The sequence below is a fragment of the Ciona robusta genome, chromosome 1 (genome assembly GCF_009617815.1).
Source record: "Ciona robusta chromosome 1, ASM961781v2".
In the NCBI taxonomy this organism is placed as follows: Eukaryota; Metazoa; Chordata; class Ascidiacea; order Phlebobranchia; family Cionidae; genus Ciona; species Ciona robusta.
This window is the reverse complement of record NC_143235.1, coordinates 7311473-7325195: the sequence shown is the minus strand read 5'-3', so window position 1 is coordinate 7325195 and position 13723 is coordinate 7311473. Positions and strand designations below refer to the sequence as shown.

Sequence of the window (13723 nt, the reverse complement as noted above, 5' to 3'; positions counted from 1 at the left end):
TATATAGTAGGGTGGGGAAAGATGGGACACCTTTAGTACATATTATTCAAATAACCTGATCGTTTTTTTTAAACAATTAACAACGGTCTATGGATACGGTTTAATAATTCCTTGAATTTTCTTTGTTTACTATCAAATAAGACGAAAAAATAAAATGAAAGATGTCCCATCTTTCCCCTCCTTACTATATTCTTTTTCTATATTTTCTTAAATATTCTTTGTTCACTACCAAGTGCAAGGAAAACAAAAGAACGAAAACATGTCTCAAATTACCCATCTACACCGTTTAAAGTGATTGTTGTTTACAAACATATTATCTCACCTGTTGTCTGTCACCTTCGACGTATGGAAGCTTGGTAGATACGTGGAACATAACCTCCTGATCGAGGAAGTGACTGTGTACCGAGGTTTGGCCAGTGTGGCCGTGGTTGACGTCAAGACCACCGCGGAAACCACCGAAACCCTATATATATTTGTGGATGTAAAGGAATATTGCCATTGCAGGATTCTTATTGTTAAGTATTTTGATGTAAGATGAGATACTGTTAGCAACTAAATCTCATATTTCCTGATTGTGTTTTAAACATTTAAAATTGCTCTTTTACGTCGTAGGGCTACAGGTATATATTTCTTTGTTTACTATTACATAGGACGACAAAAAAGAATAAAAATATGTCTCATCTTACCCCCACCCAACTATACAGCAATCGCCATAGTTTCTTTACCTGCAGGTCAACGTTATCTCCCAAGAAGTCAAGAAACTCTTTAAAGGCAGGACTTTCCTCACAATTCCCGAACACTTCTTCTTCTTTGGTTTGCCTTGCTTTCTGGTAAAGCACTCCGAATTTATGTGATGAGTTGACACAATGCTCGTCGAACTGTATGATTGATTGCCACACGTTCGGGCAAACGATTGGGTAAAACCTGTGGGGTAGTTCAGGAAACACATTAGCAAATTGACAGACACGTAGGAAATTGAAAATGAAAATATGTTCTGTCGGAAGAGCGTTTGTTGGATTTGAAGAGTAAAATCGAATCAGAATTTCGATGATGATGTCATATATGAATAAATCGAATGTATGACGTCATTAAAGCTGATTATTAAAGCAGCATGTGGTCGTTGTGGAAAAATACAAGTGATTAATACGTGTGGTCGCGGTCAGTTCCCTATTTCTTGCTATGTCAAACCACAACCAAAATAATACAATAGGATGGGGTAAGATGGGATAGCTTTAGCACATGATATTCCCCACACTCTTGTTTTAACAACAAACAACGCTATTATAGAGTCGTGGTGTTACAGTTTTATAATTATTTGAAAGTTCTTTGTTTCCTACCAAATGGAACGATAAAAACAATCTATTACATGAACCTTGGTATTCCTGTAAACGAAATATTGAAATGAGACTCACCGATCCACAGTGATATCTTCGCACATGCTCTTAGCCCACTGTACAGGCCCACCACTCTCGGGAACAACAGGAAAACATTTTGTCCACGAAGCGTGGCGACATCTATGAAAATGGATAAATAGTAATAATGATAAATGTAATAATGTTCTTCAGTAATCGGTAGAACCAACATAGACTGTTCGAAATTGTTGACTGTACTGTATACGCGCTTTCAGATAACCTAATAAAGACAACCGTCTTGATTAGGACGTCAAAACGTCGGCACGCAACATAATTTTAGAATTATAAATTCATAGATTTATAGTAGGGGGGGGGAGATAGGACACCACTTTATCCTATTTTCTTGTCCCATTTGGTAGTAAACAAAGAACAATCAAAGGATTATAAAACAGTATCCTCACGACTCCTATAGACCGTTGTTATTTGTTTAAAACACGATGAGGATATTTAGACATTATGTGCCGAAGGTGTCCCGTCTTCCCCCACCCAACTTAATACTTCTGACAACACCAGTATAGTAACCCTTTTAATCAACAGACGTGTTCATGTTAGTTTAAAAATGAGTTAAGCACCTTAATAAGACTCTGTGTTGACCAAGGTCGCTTCCTTCAGCGACACTTTCATATTTCACCGACATAATGATCGAACCGATGTTCTCGCTGTTATAATCATACGCATATATGTTGACATGCTCCTGAAATTTGGAAAGATTAATTTGATGGTTTCATTCAAAATTGTGAGTTGATCGCGTTTACGTTTTCACTGTAAAGTGATTGAGGTTACATCATTTCCTGCCTGAGTCATATGCACCCGTCGTTGAGAGGGTTACAGACCAATAATATGAGACGCGAAGAGGCCTCACTGGATCGATTTTCTGGCGGTTTAATCAATTAGATATATCCGACACCAGTGGACAGTTACCATAGATGTACACTGATGCAATCACTAACAGCAAATAATGACAAGAGATGTCTAATGACTCTTTCGTGCGTTGTGAAAATATACATACAGTATAGTAGGATGGGGGAAAGATGGGACACATTTTCATTCTATTTTCTCGTACATTTTGGTAGTAAACAAAAACATTCAAAGAATTATAAAACCTTGTCCTCGCGACTTTCATAGACCGTTGTTAATTGTTTAAAACACGATCAGGATATTTATATATTTCGTGCTAAAGGTGTCCCATCTTCCCCCGCCCCATTATATAACAAATGCTTAATGGTAAACTATAATATATGTGCAAAATAACTAATAAACAAATTTTACCTTTCCAACAAAGTGGTCTCGGTACGCCGTCGTCACTTCATCACGTTGTAAACGACAACTGACTGGGGTTTGGGTAGGTTTTAAGGTGCGGGGGTCAGAGGTGACGTGGCGAGATTGGGCGTGAAACCCTTGCGCCCAATACCCGCCTTGGGGTGGAGGAATTACTTGGGCGAAAGGGGGACCTCGTCGAAGGATATCGTTGATGGATGGGTACAATGGAGTCGGTGCGTCCGGCTACATTTTAAAGAACTTATAACATATTGCCTCATGATGGATATAGGATATTAGGTTTTGTTAGTAAATGGTTGGTTGGGATCACGGCATAAGTGATTGATATCTGTACGTATTAGAAAAATTAGACAATGAATATAATTAAGCCACCGCTACAGCATGCAAGTTTTCAGCACCAGCTGAAGCTTGTTTACATTAAGAACATTCACGCTACATTAAAAATACAACATAGATACAACAACTAGTGTTACAGGTTAGTTTCACAAAACCTAAACACATTAATTCAGGTTATGTGTCGTAATCAACGTGTCCCCGTTTGCATTTACTTTTAAGAATGATTTCGCGTGGTTGCTGCTTATCTTGTTATAAAACAGACCTGAATTTCAGGAGTCGGTGTGATGTGAAAAGAACATCTTTGTTCGTCCATTCGCGTGCCCTAGAATCAATAAATATTGAACTACTGAAATTTCTTGAAACTTAAATTATTTTATCACGCCAGGGTTTCAATTTTGAAGTGCATTTTCTGCATTTTGGTTTTCGTGAAAAAAAGAGAAATAGGAAGACTGACGGTGGTAATTTAATATAAATCATAGAAAATCAAAACAACCTTAAAAAGTAACTAAAATTTCTAAAATCTTACCGAGTATTTAATTGCGGAACGAAAACTTCTTGAATACCTTCTTACACGGCGCATATCGCTACAGAATATTCTATGCTTTATCTATCAAAACATATCTACCTCTTCCTGAAGTTAAACATAACCTATACCTGACACACCTTCACAATAATAAAGAAGGAATGGTTATACAACTATCGTACACATGGATTTCTCGAATATATAATCGATATCCGAATTATCTGAAGCAAACATGTCCTTATTTGTCAAGACATTATATGGGAGAAAATATCTCCAACATAACGTCGTTATACTAAACTGCCTGATGTGAATAAAACACAGTCCCTATACAAGTCCATCACGCGTTAAGCCACTTAACTGTACTCTACTTAACAATGTCGGTGATTGCTACATTTTCCCTAACTCGCTGTATTGGTTGTGTGTCTAAATATAGATTATCAATCAAAACGATTCGAATCTTTTGAAATAGATTTGGAGCATGCAGACTGATCAAGTCAGGATAATGAAAGTAACCTCTTTTTATGCATTATTTTGGATTAATATAGGTCTAATTAATCATCAGTAACTAGACGTAATGTAATAACAGATGACGCAACGTTGAAAACTGTGACGACCCTGTAAAACATTAGCTGCATCTTTCAATCTATCATTGCTACTCTGCATCTAACATTATCGCATGCGAATATATTTTCTCTGACGTATTTCATTTATATTAGTTTCACCTTTACATAAATGCTTGTTTTAAAAATTCATAGAAAACTGTCTGCTAAACTGCGCGAGGCTCACAGCACTGTTAGCTGGTTGGTTGTTTTAACTCTATGGCGGTTCTCTCCTAGTAAACGTTCACACGTCTACTACTTCACATGAACGGGTGATATATTGATAGGAAGTAATAAGGTAGAACGAAGGATCGCCTTACCTGCATTTTTTCCAACATTGCAAAGAGGTCATCGGCCTGGTATTGAAGGTAGAAGATTAAGAGAATGTGCAATTATACGCCACCAGCATAAACGTTTTATGTTTATTAATAATCCCAATGATATATACCGTTTAACAATATGAATAAATTAATTTCAAGTCACCCTATCGAACCATGTTCATCTAAGACGTTAATGCGAACTTCGTTTTTTACGCAAATTACACCGCTTGTTAAAATGTAATTGATTGTACTTCAAGTTAGAATCACACCTAGCATGCAGGATTACCACACTGTGTACTTCTCTACAACATCAAGCAACACCAAAATCACATGTAGGACCTAGCATGCAACACGTATACGTATGAACGACAATAATGTGTTTAATTGTTACATTAGCCGTACCTTGTTTGCATCTGAAACTTTGCTGTTGCTGTCATCTTCAGAACATGGTTCGCATAATATACCTCCATCAGATTCTTTTCTGGAAAAAAAGATTAATTATGATATTGGGTATAATTTTCTTTGATGGCTATATTTAGGTATAAAGGTTTAAATACCGTAAGTAGGCGACCGCTGTTTGTATGTAATAGGAAATCTACAACTCGAGAGCATTTAAAGTACCAGCTCTTGCGCGACATCTAACGTGCTAATAGTTTTGCTACTGCAATTGAAAAATACGCCGGACAGACAAAGCAGGTTTCGATATGAAACAAAAGCCTCAACAAGTAACATCTAAGGAAGCATCCAACATCGTCAGCAACTGTGTTTCTACCTGATAGGATCCGTCAACAATGTAGCCAAAGCGGCGGCCGCGGCTGCTTTTTCAGCCTTCACTCTTTGAGTCGAATGTTTCTGAAGCGATCCGATAAACCTGGCGGTAATTCTTAAGGTGTTTTTCTTAACAGGCATCTCGTTTTCGTCAAGTTCCACGAAATCAGCGATTCCTGGTGAAATTTCTCCGAGATCTTCTGTTGTACCGGATGAAACAGCTGCCCGCCTGTTGCGAAGTCGGTTGCAAACTGGACTGCTGTCGAACTGACTAGAGCTTCGGTTTCGTTTTAAATTGTCTTGCTTGTAAGTGAACACCAGGTTATCGCACTCCTGCCCTGGACAGTTCCGGTGACTGCGCAATCCCCGACAAGGGCTGGGTAGCTGACTTGTCGATTTTGACTTGAATTGCAGACTTTTCCACACTGCTGTGACTGGTCCTTTAATATCCAGCGGTAAATCCGACTCCAAGTTGTTTTGACTGCGGTCAAATATTATACATTGGAGCGGGGCAAGACACTCAAGTCATGTTTAACAACATACCAACACACCAATCGCACTTAACACACACTACACTTGCATAGCCTATTCAATACTTATATTGAGTATGCTGGGTAAGAAGTCAATACGTTACTATGCCAGAGCGCAAACAAAACTAAACGATCGATTGAGTCCTTCGTGTGAGCTAACTCACGCAACATTGAATTTCTTTCAAAGGTACAAAACACACAGCATCGTGCGAACCACAAGACGAAAAGTGAATTCAACCCTTACGCGTTTTCTCCTTTTAAATCACGAATTCGTCACGTCCCATTATTATTACCTCCCGTATACAACTCAAGGTAAATCGGCGAAAAGTCCTTAAAGGGGAATTACAGAAAAATTAACGCATCATTCGTGACTGAGTCAGACGAAAAGGTTACGAACCGTTGAAATGGAGACGGGAACAAACGAATTAACTTTCGTAGGGAACTGTAAACTGACACATCACCATTACATATATATGGGATTTGACTTTTGCTTGTTTATCTTATGTTTTGTTCTTTTCTGGACAATTGTAATGGGAATATCGACCGACAAATTAAGTTTATTAATTAGGGAGAATTCCTAACTGTCAAGGGGCGAAACTGAGAGTAGTATTAAAGATTTCAGATGCAAGCGACTTCAATAGACAAACTAACAAAAGCACGCACAACAATTAATAAAATATATAGTTCTTTACACTGTAACTGAATAATCTAATATATTCGACTGTTTATATAGATTTTTCCAGCAATAGTTCGTTCTATTTTTAAGGTTTCGTGTTTATTCTATGATGTGTTAATGTTTGGCATTACGCGTATATATACTGTAAAGCAAGATCGTAATCGCATAAACTCAGCTGTAAAGATCTGCCTGCTTGCGCCATTACCTCGTATCTATAAATAATAATATACACTTCTCGTATAACATGCGGAAAATTAATACTAGCTACACAACAAAAGCTCGGCGATGCCTGGAAGGCCATTTAAGTCAAAGTATTCTATGTTAACACGCCCATATATCCGAGTGGTATCGAGTAACATGGTGCAACCTTTATCTAACACAATGAAGTGATTTCATATTTCACCTCTATTAATATTCAATGCCCCACGCGAGCGTTTACTGAATTATTGTTCCTGAGACCTGGCATACGCGAATTTATTTCCCAATTATTACCTATATCCGCCTGGCATAGTGGGAATCGCGGATATTAAAACACAGCATGAATAATGCATGGCAGGACCAACACCCGCCGCGTTCTAGCTTTGGCAGAAAAAGGCAACGATAACTAAAACTAATGTGTCGAAACACATGAAGCGCAACTAAATAACCATCAGATAGACGCACTATCCCCAAAGACTTAACCATCACAGGCGTTTTAATATTCGCGGTAGACATTTTTCGATCAATACCGTATTTTCTTAGGCACGAGGTGACCGAACTCATTTTGCTTAATTAAAACACATTTCGTGTTGTTGTGGTCGTTCGATAAAGACTTCCTAAGCTCATCCCGCGTACGGTATTCTCCTTGCTTGCCACACAAATCGTATACAACTCTTTTTATCAATACCAACAGTAAAACTAACGCACCACAAACAAATGAGGAAAAACTGTACCGATACATTTAAATCTGTGCGCTTTGAAGTATTACGTAAACATACAAAAAAAACTTCTAGACAAATTAATGCTACCATAGGCACTTAGTAAACAGCAAACGGTTAACATAAGTTGCACAGATTAGATTACATCGCTGCAAAAGCTCCTAAATACACGTGTGGGTTAAAGTAAATCCGGATACAACGCACTTCCATCAGTTAAATCCACTGGAGCACTCTATTGACGCAAGGTACTTGCCTCTTGAAAAAACACTTTAGTCGAACAAAGCTTACGCCTACTACAGTGTAACGACTTGTTAGTGGTTTTTGTAGACAATATAGTTTTTCTACCGTGATAATACCGAACGCCTTTATTTTTAGTGTTTTTAACATCGATTATGAACAGAATAAAGTGCATGGTTATAGTATACCGTAGGGGTAAAATAGGATGTTTTTGTTATATTTCTCATACCATTTAGTAGTAAACAAAGAATGTTTGGGGTAAATAACCGTAGCCTCGCGACTCTATGAGGCATTGTTTATTAAATAATGGTTAAAAACCCGATTAGAAAATATGAAATTTGGGTGTTAACAATATTCCATCTTACCCCACAGTGTTTTTTACGTTTCAGAAAATACAGAAACACCCAGAAAGTGGAAGAACTGACATTCTAATAAACAGCGCAAGTTATAACTAATATTATTTCCATCAGTCAAGTACACCAAATATTTTCAACTTGATTGGTGTTTGGACACAAGTACAACCGCGACGATTACTATTTTCTCCCCGTGAATGACGTCACGTATGACGTAGGTTACACAGATAAAAACGTTAAGCCAAATGCGAGCGCCAGCACACTTCCTGTTTTTTTCCGCTTAGTCTTATATTTCAACTACGAAATTTGACTTCAAAACAGACAATGTGTTCTCGTGGCCCATTATCGCACAAATAGCAGCGTCACATATTCCTATTCAGGACCAGGTTATGCATTGATATTTTGAATTTTGTTGTTCACGGCTTTTCATTATTTGGTGACGTTCGACTTAATTTCCCGTTGTACATGGCGAGTCTAGACAGGAGCATGCTAACCGATTTCTCCCGAATATTAAGCCCGAACGAAGCCTTAATCGTTAACGTAGCTACCTCCCTTAAAGTTTTAAACAAGCTTCATTGGATTAGGGTTATGTTTGAAATACGAACAAGACGAACATCGTTCGCAGCCTCAGGGCGATTTTCTCTTAACTTTCAACGTATTTTCTATTTATCGGAAAGTCAACCCAGACAAAACCGAATGAAGGCAGGTTATTATGATGCGTACAGATGCGTCGCAATTATCCTGGCTTAGGAGAAAAGTCAAGCTGCTGCAACTATTTGTCAAACTCAAGCAGTTATGTTTTTATAGGCAAACTTAAACCCTCATATTCGCAGATAGCGGTTAAGACGGAGTAATGTGGCGGTAAATTGGATGAGTCAAACGGTTCAACAAGCTTTAGTAGGTTAACGTTCATCTCGAACAAACCATTTAGAATATTAATATTGATCACAGCGTATAACGGAGTCTTCTTATTCCCTCTTTAACGTTCAAGCTTAATCGATTAGCAATCGTATCATAACATAATTGGCGCCATAAATATTTCCACCTTCGCCACTGTGAACTATAAATTATATTACAAATTCGTTTATATCGTCTAAACAAGCTGAAACACCCCCTTACACGAAAGCGATGCTATACCTTAAACAAACGTAATAAAAACGTCATCTTAGATGTGGTGCTTCTGCCTCTCTCTGCGGTGACGTCGTATAATGAGCCAGCATAACGAATCGGTCGTGCCATTTAATTGGATCCACAGTCAGCATTATAATTACCATAGATGCACCGCAAGGGAAACAATATTTACTATTTCCTCATAATAGGAATTGATTGGGTAGGACACGTGTATGGCGATATTACTGATTCGATTCTATAGTTTATGGTACACGTATGCAAAGTTACTTTACTTTAATCGTTCTGTTGAGAAAGCTATGGCGTGAGTATTCATTGCAACGTTTTTTGAGTAGGGTAGGATGGGACATGTTTTAGGTTTATTTCTCGTCCTATCTGGTAGTAAACAAAGATTTTTTAACATAATTATATATCCCTATTCTCGCGGCTCTAGATATCGTTGTTATTTGTTAAAATATCTATTAGGAAATATGGGATTTTGATGATGATAGTATCCTATTTTACACCCCATTAGTATAACGGAAACCATCTATATACTGTTGTTTTGTTCTATTTGACATTAACAGTTAGTAGGCAGATAACATAAACACATTCACACACCAACATGCACACGTACACATCCTCATATACGTCTTGCCCCGCTTTACTTACCTGCACGTCACGGCAGGCAAGTACATGACGTCACCATCTTCGTCAGAGTTTGCGTCATTGTTTAACCCCCGACTAATTTCCGGGGGAAAATATTTCCTTGGTCGACTAAAGGATGCCATTAGTATACAGCCTTGCAACACACCAAGCAAACTGTTTTTTTAAACAAACATAACTACGCTATGTAATGTATTTTGGTTAATGAGTTAGCAACGTTGTGAGGCAGTCTGATGCCACGCAAGCACAACGAAGCACATCCTGTGATGCAGCAATATTTAGCAAACGTAAAACGTTTGTTGCCTCCAACCTAATGAATGCAAACCAGGAAGCAGCTACAACTGTAACTAATACGCATTACAACGAACATCTAACGTGTAATTATGCGTTGTCATAAACCTAATGACGTAAGATGGATGATGGCAACCCTACAATTACATGGCATCTTATTACTTAAATGCTCCCAATATTAAAGTCCTTCTTATCTGACTGGTAAAGTTCTTACTACAGAAAGTAGCCTTTACATTTTTAACGCTTTGTATCCTGTTACTGCTCGACCATGAACTAGCGAGCACTGAGACGATTAAGTTTCTGAAACCAAGTCCAAGTCAAGCGCGGGAAAAACGTAACTGCTGGCGACAGAGATTACTATCAACTAACGCCCTGTTATAAGGAGAGGCAAACGAGTATCTGGACAGAATCACCGCTTCAGTTATCAACATACATTAAAATTCTCAATTCCACATATTAGCCAGGCACTGGTAAAACAACCTTTACGCGGCCATTTGAACCAAATGGTACTTTCAAGCGCTATAAAATCGATCAAGGACAAACTCGTTGTAGCTATGGACGGGGTTGACTCCAAAATCGTTTTAAAGACGCCGCCAGATTGTACTGTGCTCGCTTAAACCAAGACTCGCGTCCCTAACATTGTCCCGCAGGGAATTATAATAAATATAAAACAAAATTCGGGCCGAAAGTCGTTTACGCGGAAACTTATTAAATCTGGATTTTAGTTTTTTTTTTAAGTTTCATTTTATCACGCTGCGGTCATATTGTGGACTGGTGGATCCTTTATAACATATCGGTAATAACTTGCCAACAAATTTACTCTTCTTAATCCTTCAATTAGTTTTGCTGATTTTTAAGGAATGTGCGACCCATTTTGTTACATATCATAAGCCTGACATCGCTATGCTTACCACCTGCGTTGACGTTCTTATCACAATAAGTGTTGTGGCAGCCTACAGTGTTTACATTACTCGCTCCTGCATCTAAATCTATTCGCTAATTAACAAAGACGGCGGGGTTCATTTTCCGCAACTGCGTGGTGTGCCACAACCATATTAACAACACTGGATGCATTTAATTACATAAGCCCTGAAAGCTAAGAAGAACTCGCGAAATCAATGCTACCACCTGACAATATTGCTCTCGGAAATAGATTAGTTCCTGTTCTCAGGCGACCAACACCGCCGAGAGTTTAATGATTTCTTTAAGAGAATTGTGACAGCTTCCGACTCGTGTAAAGCAAAGCAGGGCAAACGAACATTAAATAAAAAGATTTGTCGATTGCTTGCTTATTTTATGGCTTCTATAAATAGCCCCGCACACAATATGTTTATGGTTGATGGCGAGTATTGAATTTATCGATCAAATCACTTCATTCCATTCAACTAATACAAAGATTAAACACATCCGATTAACAACGCTTTTATCCGTCCGTTCTCGCTCACCGTTCTTATTGCACGATGTAAGCAATGTAGACCAGTGAAGGATCATTGTGTGCAAATATTGGATCGCTTAATAATATTCTGTATCTCCAGTCCCGTTTAAGGTGATTTAAACGTATTATTTAACAAGTATATTTATAAAAAAATAAGATAAGCACCGTGAAGTTTCCGCATCCAGGCAAGCATCTGGGTCTTCGCTCTTTGACTTTCGAAGCTTCCGCTTTTTCCTGCTACCAAACCTCTTTCGAGGCGGAGACGGAGTCCATAATTTTAATCCGTCAGTGGTCGCCAACAAGCCCGAAATAGGCGACCATATTTTCCTGCGTTCGCTGGCACGTTCGGTTTTGGTCCCGGCCGACGCAGTCCGTCCTACTTTTGCGTGAACTGCTGGCTTCGACGGATGCAAAGCTGGTAGAGAACTGCGTAGCTTTGAACTGGGCCACTTGGTCAACGAATTTTCCGGGTTCAAGTCGCGAACTTTGATTTGTTCATCTGTCAAACGACGGCTGGGAAATCGAAGGAGAGCCTTCATGGGTCACCGGTTTAAAACCAACCAAGCGAAACCGGCAGAAATATCAACTTTAATTCAGTTAAACACTCAACCAGACCTACAACATATTAAACCAAATATATTCCAACGATGTCCTCTAGAATGACTGCAACTTATAAGTCTGTAAACACTGTCATAGGTGAGGATTGCATCTCTGCATTATTTAGAACAAATACTGCTGTAAACTAAAAACAACGTTCTATTTCGCAGGGCAGTTAGGAAAGTCAAATACACTGAAGACTTGACGCACTGTTGCGAATAAAGATTTTGACCACTTTGTATAAACAAGGCAAGCGCTGCGTGCGAAACTGTTTTCTTTGCGAGACGTGCTGGGGTTGAAACTTCAGCTTTGATGTGCAAAGTCACTTGATGGACAACGGAAATCAAAATGTTCTCGTTAAAACACCTCAACTCTAGATATAACCGCCACACACAACCTGCATTGTGCTGTTCAACTTTATCTTTGTTGCCTTTTTGACTTAGTGGGCACTTTTAAATGCACGCCTAGTAGAAAATTGCACCAGACCTTCTTCAGTCAACCAGTAGCGCGACTGAACTATTACGCCATCAGTTTCAGCAATACACCCTGTTTCGCCAGGAAATGCGAACGTCAGTATTTCCAGTGCTTGCAGGTGCCACATAAACGCTCTCGCTATGTTATTATTGTTGTCCTTTAATCGACTGATGATGCGCCATTTGTGGTTAGCAGTATATTACCTGATACTGAAAAAGGCTTTATTGCGGAATATAATGACATCGCTGGATTTTCGTTTTGCCTCGCCGTGTCTCGCAGCACGTAACCTAAAGCCACTATATCCATGTCCAGACAACATCACGCATACATTATATATGCACACCCACTCACGAGGTTACCACCCGTCCGAAATACACCAGTAATACACTAGATGTCCGAGACTAAATTCACTGAACTGGCACTGAGTCAGACGTATCATGATTGGCGTCGAATAGTTGCCGCAACGAGCGACATGTAGGTGCGAAGTTGCGCGTCACGTGTTCACTGCACGACAGCTTATGCGTGAGAAACCCGCCACTTGCTAATATCAACAGTTTGGTGACCCTATAGATAGGCCTACAACAATCGGAAAGGGTATCCTCAAAACACACAAGTCTCATGTGCCAACCCACTCCAGGCATTCGTATATAATAATACTTTTAAATATTGAATCACCGTTTTTCGGGTACCGTGTTAAATTTTCGCGGAAAAGTAATGAAGAAATAAAAAAAATAAAAACCTCTTCTGGGTAAAGTGTGTACAACATACTTAAACATGCTTTCACGTTTGAGATGTGTACCAACTACTTTAACAAAATATTTGATCAAGATTGACGAACAAGCATACCAGCGGAGGATACTTTAGAGTTTAGATAAATGCTTATACATATAAATGTATAAGGCACGTTATACAACACAGAATTGTAATGTTTAAGTAAACTTACCGGGCGGTCTTTAACGTGAGTGAAGCGTCGCATCTGAAAAACAAGGCAACAATTAAAGTGAGTGAATCCTAAGATCGTTGCTTTTAATAATTACTGATTAAAGGCCATGTCATGGGTCAGTAAATAAGTTTTCGGTAAATTTCGTTTTTGTTTTTACTGCCAAGTACATGTACGTGAATAAACAAACAGTAATCAAAGCGTCTGCTGATTTATCTCTGCAGCAAGCGACTTGAAAAACTCCCAACCAAAGAAAATACCACA

At 38.7% G+C, this 13723-nt stretch overlaps 1 protein-coding gene across 10 annotated transcripts in view; it reads right to left on the bottom strand.

The window, feature by feature from the left end:
* LOC149742413 (uncharacterized) overlaps positions 1-13723 on the bottom strand; it is a 43247-nt gene that overhangs the window by 4144 nt on the left and 25380 nt on the right. For 3 of the 10 annotated variants that reach the window (XM_089877870.1, XM_089877886.1, XM_089877894.1), the window contains 10 exons: positions 13463-13495; positions 5241-5717; positions 4871-4949; positions 4469-4504; positions 3289-3348; positions 2682-2915; positions 1985-2106; positions 1413-1514; positions 726-924; positions 323-463 (listed from right to left, as the gene is read on the bottom strand). In XM_089877870.1, the coding sequence (XP_089733996.1) occupies positions 323-463; positions 726-924; positions 1413-1514; positions 1985-2106; positions 2682-2915; positions 3289-3348; positions 4469-4504; positions 4871-4949; positions 5241-5717; positions 13463-13495 (1483 nt within the window). The remainder of the gene's footprint in view (positions 1-322; positions 464-725; positions 925-1412; positions 1515-1984; positions 2107-2681; positions 2916-3288; positions 3349-4468; positions 4505-4870; positions 4950-5240; positions 5718-13462; positions 13496-13723) is intronic. The other 7 variants (XM_089877902.1, XM_089877919.1, XM_089877911.1 and 4 more) reach the window with 5 other exon arrangements.